Source organism: Athene noctua, chromosome 7 (genome assembly GCF_965140245.1).
Source record: "Athene noctua chromosome 7, bAthNoc1.hap1.1, whole genome shotgun sequence".
Taxonomy (NCBI): Eukaryota; Metazoa; Chordata; class Aves; order Strigiformes; family Strigidae; genus Athene; species Athene noctua.
This window is the reverse complement of record NC_134043.1, coordinates 42,542,683-42,556,635: the sequence shown is the minus strand read 5'-3', so window position 1 is coordinate 42,556,635 and position 13,953 is coordinate 42,542,683. Positions and strand designations below refer to the sequence as shown.

The window sequence follows — 13,953 nt, the reverse complement described above, 5'->3', positions numbered from 1 at the left end:
TGGACGGCCTCTGGCCTTCACCTCCCCCCCAGGCTCTTCCCTGTTCACAAGCAGCAGGTCCAGGAGGCACCTTCCCTGCCGGCTCACTCACCAGCTGGGTGAGGAAGTTATCCTCCACATTCCAGGAACCTCCTGGACTGTTCCCTCTCTGCAGTGCTGTGATCCCAGCAGATACCCGGGAGGTTAAAGTCCCCCACAAGAACAACATCAAGTGACCGCGAGATTTCCCCCAGCTGTTTATAGAAAGCTTCACCCACCTCACTGCTTTGGTTGGGGGGTCTGTAGCGGACTCCCGCAGCAAGATCTGCTTTATTGGCCCTTAACCTAACCCACGCACTCTCAACCCCGTTATCACTAACCTGATTTCTGAGCTCCCACAGCATTCTCTAGCACACAGGGGCACTCCACCACCTCTCCTTCCCTGTCTGTCCCTCCTGAAGAGCTTGCAGCCATCGACTGCAGCACTCCAGCTGTGTGAGGCATCCCACCACGTTTCTGTGATAGCTACTGTGTCATAGTTCTCGTGCTGCATCATGGCCTCAAGCTGCCCCTGTTTGTTGCTCACACTGTGTGCACTGGTATAGATGCCCATGAGATGAGCTCATGAATCCAACACCTTTTTGTGAGTGTGGGCCCCATTCCCTACCAGACCCTTCTCAGGTGCTTCCACGGTTTCTAAACATCTTTCCCTTCTCTCAAATGCAGCGGCAGAGGGAGAGCCCCCACCAGTCCACCATCCTTCAAGCCACAGCATGCTTCCCTTGAGCTTATTCCTAACAGGCCCAGTTATCTCCCCATCCCCTGTCATACCTAGTTTAAAGCCCTGTCGATAAGCCCTGCTAACTCCTGCCCCAGAATCCTTGTCCCCCTCTGGGACAGCTGCATCCCACCTGTCTCATTTGTCGCCAGCAGACCAGGTGCCTTATAAACTTCGCCATGATCAAAGAACCCAAAATTCCGATGGTGGCACCAGTCTCTGAGCCATGTGCTAACCAGATGTGTTTTCCACCCTCTTTCAGTGTTTCTTCTTTCCACTTGAGAGATTGATGAAAACACCACCTGAGCTCCCGAGCCTTCAATTATCCACCCCAGTCCCTTGAAGTCCTTTTTGAGTGACTTTAGACTTCTCTCTACCACCTCATCGTTACCTGCCTGGGTAACCCAACAAAGTGTAGTAATCAAAGGGCTGCACCAGAGCAGTGACCTTCCTTTTAATATCTCTAACACGAGCCTCAGGGAGGCAGCAGGCGCCCCTGTGGTATGGGTCTGGTCGACATATGGGCCTCTCTGTACCCCTCAGAACAGAGTGACCCACTGCAATTACCCTCCTTTCCTTCTTACTTGAAGAAGTTGCAAGTCATGGGCCTGAGGAAGTTCATAGTATTTTTATTTCTGGATGCATTTACCAGGCAGCTTGTTTTGTGGAAAGTCAGGACAAAGTTTTTATGAGACTATTACTTAAAAGTATGGACTGATATTTCTGGAAAAGGTGGTTATAACTTATGTATGTGACATTCTGGCCAATAGTTTCAATTGGACTACAAAGTTTTGTTCAATTAGTGTATTGTTCTTAGCTGGGTTTTTTTGTTATTTTTGTTACTGCTACAGAAAAGTAAATGAGAAATGTCATTTGGCTTGATTTCAGAATGCCTATACAAATATTAAGCTTACTCTTGTTACAGAACTATCTTCTGGGGAAGAAAGAAACCTCTGAGATGGCAGACAGAAATAAAGAGGTGCTGCTAGAGGTAAGACTGCCAAAACAAAAAAGGCATAGTGGTAGTTTCAGAGCTTGAAGCTAAACTCTGAAAGGTTGTGGTGATGGAAATTGATGGATGGAGCGGAATGTAATTCTGGAACACCTGTGAATGGAATGTGTTACATTTGAGATAAATGCCTATCTTAATGTTACCGTGTTTCAGATACGATCCATTCCAAAAATGTGTCTTTATTTTGTTTAATAACTAAAATACCATATACAGTATACATATACAGATAATCAAAGTGAGGTTACCTGTAGCTATGGCTAAAACCAGTTGAAATGTGCAGAACTGTCACCCTGTTTTTTGACCTGTGGTGCTAAAGGGTTTTTTTTTTACTAGTACATTCCAAATTGTTATTCTCTACAAAAATCTATAGCAATGGTTCAGTGACTAGTCTATGTTAATATTTTAAATTTAGCAAGCAAAGTAGTTTAAAATTGTTTCAATTGCATCTTAAAATAATTTAAAAAATATTAAATTTTTAAAATGATTGACAGAAAAGAAAGTCAGTTAATATCAAGCACATTAAGTACTTTATAGAACTAAGGATTACCAAAAAAGCGTGTGGAGTGAATAAAGCAAACAGTAAACACAGCCTCCATAAGCTGAAAATGGAACAGTTTTGTGATGGTTTGTAGAGAAATACCCATGCTGAAGTGTCATAGTTTCCTCTTAATTTCCAGAATAATTATCATGATTTCAGTAATTACACGAAAGTAAACGTTTAGGGTATTTAATTTCAGATTATTCTTAATATGCTTTAATTTATAAGTACCATATGCGTGCTCTTAGGATATTATTAATATGGGTTTTAATAAGTGGCCATGTGGATACTGTGGATCAAAAAGATGCTTGAAGCCATGACATGCAGAGCATTGTAATTCTATCTAATTCTCTCTGTCTTCTAGGATTACTCTTAAATCTCTGTGCTGCATATTAATCTGGAGTGTTTTTAAAGTGTTTGTTTTCCTCTGTTTAGCTCTTTATAAATATAATTTGTGGTGTTGGCAGTTGGTAGCAACAAAGTACTTACGGAATGCATTACAGCTGTATCTGATGGATATGTAACTAGATTTTGTGTATACTTAGATATATGAGGGTGTATCTATAAGGTGACCTCGTGACTTTAAAGCCAGTAAAGCTGTTGGGGGATCTACTAGCGGTAAGCAGTGGTTAGCAAATCTTTACATTAGCCACTGATATTTTTGTTGTCATTCTTGTGCTGAGAATATGCTAAGAGCCCCTGTTGTGTTTGTCTGAATTACATTATAGCTTCTACAATTAATCTCTAATTCATATAACTGCGTGAAAAAAAGAGCTGTCTATGTGTGCATTCCTGAGATAAAGAATTTCAGGATTCCAGTCGTTAAAAACAAACCACTTCATGCTGTATGTTCTGTGTGTTTCTCTCTTCCCAAACCACTGTGTTTATTGGCAGGAATGTTTCTGTGGAAGTTCTGTAACTGTGCCAGAAATTGAGGGAGTTTTGTGGCTGAAAGAGGATGGTAAGAAGTCTTGGAAGAAACGTTATTTTCTTCTTCGAGCTTCTGGAATCTACTATGTCCCTAAAGGAAAGGCAAAGGTATGATACTTTAAAGCAATTTCCATGATTTTATTGTTGGCAAACTGTGCACACAAGAGTCAGCCTTAAATTCTGTCTTAGCTGTGCCTTGCCTTGTGCCGCATCTCTTAATTAAAAGTGCAAGTTTATCATGGAACTGTTGTATGAATTACTGTGGTAGCACTTGATGTGAAGGATGTAACCCCAAATATAAAAATACAAGCTACAGGGTCTGCTCTTTGAGTGACCTTGGGGTTGAGTGTTCAGAAACACTTGAGGAAAACTGGTGGAGTTAAGAGACTTGTCTTTTTCTCAAGCAGAATTCAGATGAAGGACCAAATTGCACTGCAAATGCCAGTCGTAAAATACGAGACCAACTCCGCAATCAGTCTGCATAATTTCATTTGGTTTAGTTCATATAAATGGGATTCTTTTCAGATCAATTTGTGCTATGTTTTTGAAACTGGTGTATATATACTACTATTTCTTCAGTGTCACTTACTGCTGTTCTGTGTATATCAATAATGAAAAGTAAATAGAAAGCTGCTACAAGTGAATTCTAGCTTTAAGGCCGAACTACTGAGTTCAAGTTGTCCATGAATCCATCAGTCTTGACAGCATCAGCTGTTCCCCAGTACAGGAAGTCCACTTCCCACACAGCCAGCAATGAAGAGGAAATCTGTCAGCACACCACCTCCCTTTAGAGCTGAATGCATCTCAAATGTTCTTTCCACAGACTTTTGCTTAGTTAAAACAAGATGTATGCAAGATAGCCTGTTGAAATTCTGTGCCCTACAATCGCTACCAAACATAATTAGAATTTTACTCACAGTCACACTGGAATTTGGACACCTTGATTATTACCAGGATGAAATATATCCAGCAGCTGTTAAAAAGTTCCTGGTCAACTAGTCCTCTTTACTTTCTCCTGATACCAACTCTGAATGAACATTAATAGTTCAGTGTAAAATGCAGACAAAACACAAAAAACCCTGAATTTGGAAAAGGATATCCTGGTTAAAAATTAACATCTGATGCAAAAGTTTATGCTTGGCTGTCTCTTCTTGTATTGGTTATTTTTGTATCAGATTGAAACTAATCTTTGACCTCAACTAGACCTTGTATTAGTATTGGCGCGAGACTGTCTTTGTCAGTGCAAGTGGTTTTCTTATAAAGATATTTTGTAAATCATTATTTTTGTATTTAACAGGTCTCGCGGGATCTTGTGTGCTTTTTACAGCTTGATCATGTCAGTGTTTACTATGGGCAGGACTATCGGAACAAATACAAAGCACCCACAGACTATTGTTTAGTGCTAAAGGTAACTTGTTCATTGTTTTGAAAATTCTCATACTGAAAAAAGCAATTGAAGAGGTTGAAAGTTTTCCATGCTAATCTTAGTCCCTGATAATAACTACACTTCCTAATTGTGAACAAGATCTGATTCTTGGGAGAGATTATAATTTAGAATTCACTTCCTTTAGTAATATACCAATTGGAAGACTATACCTGTCAGTTTTCAGGATGAATCTCTGTCTTCATTCTGCATGAGAAATCTAAATTGCCGTAAGTTACAGTGACAATGAAAAAGCTATATTTTACTGCATTTTCTGTGGAGTTGTAATGAGCCTCCTTGACAGAAATACAGTTAAAAAAAAAAAAAAGAGAGAGAGAAAATGCCATGCAGGGAGTAGTGCAGAGGGAAGAAATGGCTATGAATCACTTTCTTACCCATCAAGCTGATAGATGTCCTTCACCTGCCAGAAGATCTGCGTGGATTATATGGTGGGGGAGATAAAAAAAAAATCACAGAACAGCAGAAGAATGGCTTTACTGGATTCATCTAGCACTCTGGGTTTGTCTGACAGTGACCTTTCTTTATAAACTTCTGAGGGAAAAATTAGAAGTACGGTACAGTCTTGCAGAGATACTTTAACAGAGTACTTTTTTCAGCCTTTAGAGTCTAATTTAGGGACCAGTGAGTGGATCTTGGCTGTTTAATAGCCCTGGGTGCATTCTTACTCTTTGAGTAAGCCCTGTCTCTTTTGGGATTCCAGGAAACTTTTAGAAGGCTGCAGTAGTTGAGTACACCTTGTATGCTCTTCTGCGTGTTCTGAACCATCAGTTGCTTTCCATTTCATTTTCCTCTAATTCTTGTATAGGAAGTAAACAGTTAGTGAACAATTGCTGCCTGTTCTCCATGCTCCTCATGACTTTGTAAATGTTTTCCTATTTCCCTGAATTGTCTTACTTCCAGATTGATAAGTCTCAGTCTATTTAATTGTTCCTCATACTCTAAAACATAACACTATTTTTTTTTCCATTTGGCAACCCTACCTTACAACAATTCAAGATCAGTGAGATTAATACCCCTTGAAACACTAACTTCAGGGAGTTGGTGTCTTCTCAGAGTGTAGGTCTAGAGTTGTGCAGAACTTGGTATTGGAGAGTCAAGTCTACCTATATTGCCCAACCTGAGGGAAAGGGGATGCTGTAAAGGAAGAAACTTCTGAGTATAAAGGACAGGTAGAAGGAAAAAGGTTATGAAAGCAGTGACCTGATTTTAAACTGTGAGATTAATAAGTTGAGTACTTCAAGTTATTTTAAATTGCATCAACTCATCTCCCAGTCTCTCTTGACTCCCACACAGTGTTCAAAATGGTGTCAGTTCCTGCAAGATAGCTAGCTACAAAGCTATTTTAAAACAGGTTTTCACAGTATGTTCACAGCAAGTAAAGAGTCTTCATGGATTTGAAAGTGCTGCAAGTAACAAAAGATTATTATAGTTGCACTTACAGTTTTCTTTTGACCTCTTACCTCCCCTGATCTGTAGCTCACGTGGTGTTGCGTGCATCAGTACATTAGAATGTTTTATGTGCCTCGAGTGTGTGGCTGCCTGTCCTCTATGTGAAAAAAGGGTTTCATCTTCCAGTAGATTGGGCAACATGCATTTGGGCTTACTGAGAGGTAGGCACTGAATATCAAATATGGGACACCATATTAAGGGAGAAAGAATACGGCTGAAACTGGAAATATTTTTCATGTTCCTAGAAGTCACTGTCGCAGTTAATGGAATTCATTTAAAAGCAGAAATGCCAGTGTTTGTGGATATTTATAAATTCCTTGAAATAAAGTGCTTTCTTCTGCTTATGCGTCACTTTCTATCCATGACACTTAGTTAGGTTAATAGCGTATTGTTTTTTCAGACTTGGTGGCCACACTGAGTAGACAAGACTAAGTCTTATCTAAGGAGATTTTTTTTGAAAGCTATTGCCATTCTGAGCATAAATGAAGACATGAAAATGTTAAAATCGTATTTTAGTGTCTCTAAATTGTCCCTTTATTTAAGTAAATTAATGGGGTAGTTAGTCGGGTAACTTGGACAAAGTGAAGCTATGTTTTTAGTGTGGAACTGATGAATCACCAAATTACTATATTAAGCAGGATTGAGTTCTGCCTTCCTCAATTTTTAAAATGTTACATTGATGTTTTATATTAGTACCAAGGTATAGAAGCCATAGAGTTTGTGTTTTTTAATAGAAATTCAGTTTTGTGCCACAAAGATTTGCTAAGATGGGAAATATCTCCAAAACATGAACATATTTTTGGAGAGGTGAATGGCAAATACAAACTGAAAGGTCAATTCTCATTGAAGTCCAGAATGCATTTGTCTTTACATATTTGCTTCTCTTGTTTATCTTGAACCTTACTGTGCAAGATTGAGTACTGTGCTATTTTAAATATAACATTTGTATGTTCGTATATAATATTAGCTCCTTGGTCCTAAATGTTAGATTTGTGAGTGGTCCTTTTATATCTAGCTAGCCAAATTTTTGAACAAGGATAAAGATGGCTTGTTAGTGAAGTAGTTGTTTGTGCTTCTATAGACTTTGTTATACAACATTTACGAGAAAGAGGCTTGTAACGAGAAGTGAAAACAATTATTTAATATAATGAGGTTAGTTATATGCATTCTGTTTATGGAGATAAATGTGTTCATGTTCATTTTGAAGTAATTATGTTTGGAAGACCACAGGAGAAAATATTCTGAAGAGATTAAAAGTTCTTTGATATGTTTCAGACAGTCTCAGTAAAAATTAAATACCTACGATCAGAGTAAAACTCTGTGTCACTGAACTGCAAGTTAACAGAGGAAATGATAAGAACTTGAATATTTAGACTTGCCCCTACAGCTGTGGGACATGTAACTGCTACAGCATGGACAGGAAAGAGCTGAATAACCCATCCAGAATGATTTCCAGTGTCTGATTTTTTAAACTGCAGCATTGAGAAATACAGCACCTTTTCTTTTTTATACATGCATGTGGAAGCAGCAGGTATTTTTGATGATAGCTCATATCAGTAGGGTGGGGACCGTGAAGGCTCTACAAGCTGAAAATGGGATTGTGCTCAGCAGCATGTCATTTGTGGAGCATCCCACGCAAGCCATACAAAAGCAGAGAAGACCAGTGTGTTGGTTTTCCTTCAGGGTTTTTTTTTGGTGTGAGAGAAAGGTGAAATATCAATCGTCTCCTTCGGGTGGTGAGTTAGCCATAGAACAGCGAAAGGAGAACTCTTCATGCTTTGGCAGTCTCTTGTTTGTGTTTAGGAAAGGTTTTTACAAGCTGACACTGTTCTGACCACTTGGCTTGACACTGTAAAGATTTCTAAAGAGCCTTACAGGTACACAAGACCATTGGTAGGTAGGAGGTTCAGCACTAAAATGCTGAAGGACTCACCCTTTCTTAGCGTTTCAAACCTGAAATCAGTGCACAATGAACACACTGCCAATCTGTGTGTGAAACAATCCCCCTGCCACCAGCCTGAAATACTCTCAAACATTTTTAAGTGGGCTCAAATACGGACTACTGTGGAAGAGCTTCCGGCATTACTTGTCTATATAGACCTCAACAGATAAATGGCTTTCTTTGCATTCCTAGCCATTAAAATATTGATGATTAATATTTTTTCTGCAGCATCCTCAGATCCAGAAGAAATCACAGTATATCAAGTATCTTTGCTGTGATGATGTAAGAACTCTACACCAATGGATCAATGGCATCCGCATTGCTAAGGTAACCTCCTCGAGGCAGTCTGGCACTGCTGTCATGACCTTTTGTTGTTATCTGTTTGAAACCAGTTACGTAGCACAATACATGCTAAATCTAACATCCCTCTTTTTGACTACTCCAAATGTGAACTGTACAATCTTCTCACATATTTCATTCCCTAGCAAAATCAGGCTCGGTTGTTATGATAATTCAGTACTTGCGCACTTCTTGTTTCTGCTGCACCTCTTTCACATGATGAAGTTCTAACTGGCATCATGGCTAGATTTTAGCCAGCTCCCTTACAGATTTTACAAAGAAGGCTTATGGGAAAAGAGAATGAGAAAACAGAATTGTTTTCTAAGATCCCCGGTTTGGCTTAGTTTATTCATTGGCCCATTTCTTACTTGATGCTCTCTTCTAGCATAAATAAACAGTTTTTCTTTCAGCAGTTCACTAATAAACCATTAATGTTGCCTGAGCTCCTTAACGAAGAGTCTGGTTTTAATTTGGGGGGGGGAAAGAGGTGGAATAGAGAAGGCAGAGGTGGAGCTCAACAGTCTGAAAAGGGAATACAGCCTATATACAGTTGTTAAATTTGTTTGTCATTTTGTTTAGTATGGGAAGCAGCTATACATGAACTATCAGGAAGCACTGAAGCGAACAGAGTCAGCATATGACTGGACTTCCTTGTCTAGCTCCAGTATCAAGTCGGGCTCCAGCTCATCTAGTTTGCCAGGTAATAATGTGATGTGTCTCATAATGGAAAGATTTAATTAACTTTTTTATCATCCAGTATCTGGAGACCTCAGGAGAGGCTAATTGCAGGGAACAGACTGTTTCTCCAAAGTCTTTTATGCTATGTTTAGTCTAAAACATAGACTTTGTTTAACGTATATATATTAAAAAGTAGAAACATACATGAATGAAAAATTATAAAAATACAATTATTATATTACTTGGAGTGGTATATGTATTTGGAACGTACAGTACTTTTGTGTTCACTCCAAAAAAGAATGTTTTTCTGATACTGAGAAGAGGAAACTTCCTTTCAGATTCCTGATGCCTCTATGTTCACCTACCTGAAAAATTAAATCAAATGTATGTTTTAACGGTGCATAGAGTGTGTGTAGCTCTCAAACTGCTTTTGTTGACTGAAATATTTGAAATTGGAAAATGAGAAATAGTCCCTGCCCAAAGGCAAAGATTCAAACAATCTCTTCAGAGACAAACTTTGAAAATGCTGTTTCTGTTCTTGTCTCAAACTGCGTGTGCCTCCAGTAATACGCTCCTGTTTACCTCTCAGCAGGACTGTGACTGGGTTTCTGTAGTACGTAACAGTTTAAAAATTGAAGAATGGTTTATATAGTCTCATTTCACTGTTCAGAACCGACAGACAGGTTGCCAGGTTATTCTGAACCCTCCCGGGCAAGTTTCATTATTGAAAACAGGCTTGTGTGCAAGTGTTTTGTCCTTCACAGATACAGGTCAGGAAGGTAATGCTACTGAATTGGAAAGGTTCAGAAAGTAGCCTGTGAGAATGAGCTAAGCAAATTCAGCCTAACTGGGGAGGCATCGTGTTTTTTCAACTGTGTGGCACAGCTTGTCAGGTGTAGTGGTAAATTCTCGGTTACTGACAATTTCTCTATCAAAGCTGGGTGTTTTTCTGACAAAGTTTCTCGTGGGGAGCTGAGCCACAGCCCACCAGCTGTGTGTGTTCTGCCAGTGCTGCAGTCCAGCCTGTGCCTAGATGCTCTTTTTCCCCAGGACAGCTTGGGACTACACAAGAAGCAGGTGCCAGGCTGGATGAATTGCTCTGGCAGTGACTGCTGCTGTCTTTCGAAGATACCCTGTGGACCCAGAGGAATCATCTGTGTTTGCTAATTGCAGGATGTACATCATTCCTTCTCCTCCCTTGAGGAATGGAGCAGTCAGAAGCAGACTACTACCTTGGCTAGCATAGTTTGCCTGTCCTCAGCCTATGTCCAGTGTCTGTTTCCAAGCTTGTGCTGGGAAGGAGTACTGGAGAGAGCAGGCTGCATGTGTTGCGTGCAATGGGGCTTTTCCCAAAGTGCAGGACCTGTTGGGTGTTTCAGAACCTATACAACTGCAGTGTTTTCACTTTGCAGCATGTCTGACACGCTGTTACCTTTGGGGAGCTTCAAATTTGGTTAATACCAGGGATCTGTTGCACTGTTTTGTTTTTGGGACAGCAACGGCCTGGATGTGTGCTGGAGCTTATGCGGTAGTTAGTGGGAACAATGTCCTTTGGTGGGATAACATGTTTAACAAGTGTGACCAAGAAGTGTCACGCAAATTTGCATTATAAGCACGCCAACTTTACTCCTACGTTCAGAAACATATGCTAACTGTTTCTTAACTTTCTTCTAAACAGAATCTCAATCAAATCATTCTAATCAGTCTGACAGTGGAGTTTCTGACACCCAGCCAGCTGGACATGTCCGTTCCCAAAGTATTGTCAGCTCCATGTTCTCTGAGGCCTGGAAACGGGGCACTCAACTGGAGGAATCCAGCAAGGTAACAAGAAGACTTTAGTTTGAGAACCAACACCCAACAAAATGTACGAGACAGAGTGATGCCTCTTCCACCTCTGTCTTGTGTGGGATTTCTTCTCTTTTTTACTCTATGTTACTGACATACGCTGCCATATAATTGGTTTTTCAGGGAATTCATCCCTGGAACCTTCTGTTCTTGCTTTTACTTTTGTGCACAGAAGCCCTCTGTTCTTTGAAGCCATAATACAGCCCTTCACATAGAATCCTATTAACTAATGTTGAATAAAGACAAAATAAAAAGATTGGCTGTTAACAAGTTGAATGAAATTATTTCACTAAGATCTTTCTCCAGTTAACTAGCCACATCTTTCCAGTGTAAAGATGTGAATAACTGAGTCTTGAAGGCAGGTGTATCTATTTAAGAAGTACTCCAGTAGTTTTTGCTCTGTTTTCTATTGGCTGGAAGTGGAAACAGTAACCACATATATGGTCAAAGCAAAAGTACTAAAATTGACCGCAGTTGTGGACTGAGGCAGATCTGATATCTCCTGTTGCTAACAGAGACTTAGAGAAGATTTTAACCCATTGAAGCCTGGAGCTCAGGTGTTTTGTGGTTTGGTTAGCTTTCTGTCCTTTCTGTGGTAGTTGACTGGGCGTACTTCTTGGGGAATACTTCCAAACACAGCAGAATTGCCACTTAAGCTGGTTTGTTGTCAGGCTCAAAGGAATCTTCAGGTTCCTGAACAGCCATGACATCAGTACTAACTGCAGCAGTTGTGTGGAAGTACATTGGCAGCATGCTATGAGAAGCCATCTTCACTCTTGTCAATTTTGAATTTGAATTTTCCTAGAACCCAGGTTCAATCTAGAGAAAGCAAGCTTTTTAAAACTAAAACTACAGGTCACTACCCATGACATAAGTGAATCAGATACTGAAAATAAGACACAGCATCACATTTTCAAATAAGAAAACGCATGTGGCACAATGTGAAAACTGACATGGCCGCATTCTTTGGGATTCATAACTTTTCTGCAGTGCCTGCTGGCTTGGAAGTTATCTGATTCTTACAGTAATGTAGAATGCTCAGCCCAAGAATGTAGCTTGCTAAACTGTGATCCAGATTTTTTTACTGCATGAATACAACAGCTGATGCATGTTCATCAGCAGATGGCTTGTGTATGTGTACAGGGTGCATCATTTCTGCAGGAGCAGAGTAGATGCAAAAGGGCACTTGAGTGTATCTGACAGGTGAAAGAGTACTGCTGTGAGAACTGTAATGTTGTTTCCTAAAGTTTTGGTTTCAGTGTGAAAATCTTGCTACTGCACTCTCTCTGAGATTTTTAGAGAAAAGTTTGAAATTTACCACAGTTGGGTCAGGGGTGTTCTAAGTCAATAGTGCTGTTAGCAATTGCTCATTTAAATAAATCCCAATAATTTGTATGTTATCTGATTAAAGCCATTTTAAAAATATAATATTTAGACTGGTCCCTGTTGAGGGCCATCTGTGTTTCAAGATGTCATCAATTTGAATTTGTTTCTATGCAGAAATTGAAGAAAAGGTACATGTCTCTTCCTCATGTAACACAGGTGAATAGATTGCCCTGAAACTTCCAAAGAATCCAAATGAAATGAACCCTGTAAAATTATAATTTGAAGCCATATTAAAAAATTCAGAGTAAATTGATGACAAATTTACCTTCAGTGAAACTACAGTACATGTGTTTTTTTTTTTATCCTGTACAGATCTAGGCTAAGGAACTTAAAAAAATTGGACTGGCAGTGGAAAATGTTGAATGGCAGTGGAAAATGTTGAACCATGTGGCAAGAAAGGAAACAAGTGTTGAAAAAATTGTAATTGACATGAAAAGGTAGTTGCAGTGATGCTGAGACTTGCTGGTTTAGACAGTCTCCAAACAGTTCAGAGGAGGTAGTTATTCCACAGTACTTCGGTGACAAAGTTGGCTTAAGAAGTTCATACGGGCAGGTTGCTGCAAGTGGCAGAATTAATGGAGACTTGTTCAGCATGTACCTTCCTCTTCTGCAACAGCTCTCCCCCACTTGTCACCCTTGTCTCATCTGCCTCAGCAAGCAGGGCAGAACAGAGCAGGCTTTGGCTCAGCAGGGAGATGACATTGAGGCTCGCCAGCCAGCCAGGATGTTGTACTGGTTGGCCAGTGGCTAAATGCTCAACAAGTTAAAAATGGGTGAGTTCTGCCTGCTTTTTCCCTCATTTACCAGGTGCTAGTAACTTCACAATTTCTTGAAGTTGAACATATATTGGGATTTCTAGTGCTCTGTCATATTTGACTGAAATTTGCCAACTAATCCAAAAGCAACTGGCATAGGAAAAGAGATGGCAAACAGTTCAACTGCAAAAGCTTGTTTCCTTAGGAAAAACAACTAACAGAAAAAAAAGCACAGTTGTTATTTAAAACAAATAGGTACTATTCTTTTTATAGCATTTCTGAGAGTTCCAGATAGTCATGAAGATGCGTGCTACAAATATGAATTCCTAGTATGCAATAAGAAATTTTTCAAGATATACAGAAAGGCATCATCTAGTTCTAGGGATGAACAAGGACAATGATCTGTCTCAAGGTTCTTCTGTAAACAGAGTATCACTGAACGTATTTCTAGTTACGGAAATTTGATTCTGTGGAGATGGGAGGGGCTCCCCCTACTGAGATGCACGGTATTCTTTCCCCTGTCCTGAGTGTTAAATTTGCTCACTGTGAAAGCTGCTGTCTTCATTGATTATGAGGAAAATTCCTTTCTGTTTCAAATATATCTAAGAATAAAACCCCGACTTTTCCCAAAATGCAGGTAATCTGTCCATTTCATATTTTGAAAGATTGCTGCTTGCCCAAAGAATGCTTTTATTCATCTGTTCGCTTTATTCACAGTTGTGTAGTGAAGATCTCATTATGTCTCATTTTGCTGTCAGGTTTTGAACACGTTATTTCAAATGGGATGCTACAACAGGCATCACAACGCTTGCTTACTATGTGTGCTTTAAGTGACAAATTCAAGATTTCCAGAGTCTTGCCATTCAGGGATAGCTGTT

The 13,953-nt window shown here is 39.7% G+C and overlaps 1 protein-coding gene across 3 annotated transcripts in view; it reads left to right on the top strand.

Annotated features, from left to right (window-relative positions):
• RAPH1 (Ras association (RalGDS/AF-6) and pleckstrin homology domains 1) overlaps positions 1 to 13,953 on the top strand; it is a 111,099-nt gene that overhangs the window by 87,273 nt on the left and 9,873 nt on the right. For all 3 annotated transcript variants that reach the window (XM_074911128.1, XM_074911129.1, XM_074911127.1), the window contains 6 exons: positions 1,683 to 1,748; positions 3,202 to 3,345; positions 4,535 to 4,645; positions 8,301 to 8,399; positions 8,991 to 9,111; positions 10,768 to 10,910. In XM_074911128.1, coding sequence (XP_074767229.1) covers positions 1,683 to 1,748; positions 3,202 to 3,345; positions 4,535 to 4,645; positions 8,301 to 8,399; positions 8,991 to 9,111; positions 10,768 to 10,910 — 684 coding nt within the window. The remainder of the gene's footprint in view (positions 1 to 1,682; positions 1,749 to 3,201; positions 3,346 to 4,534; positions 4,646 to 8,300; positions 8,400 to 8,990; positions 9,112 to 10,767; positions 10,911 to 13,953) is intronic.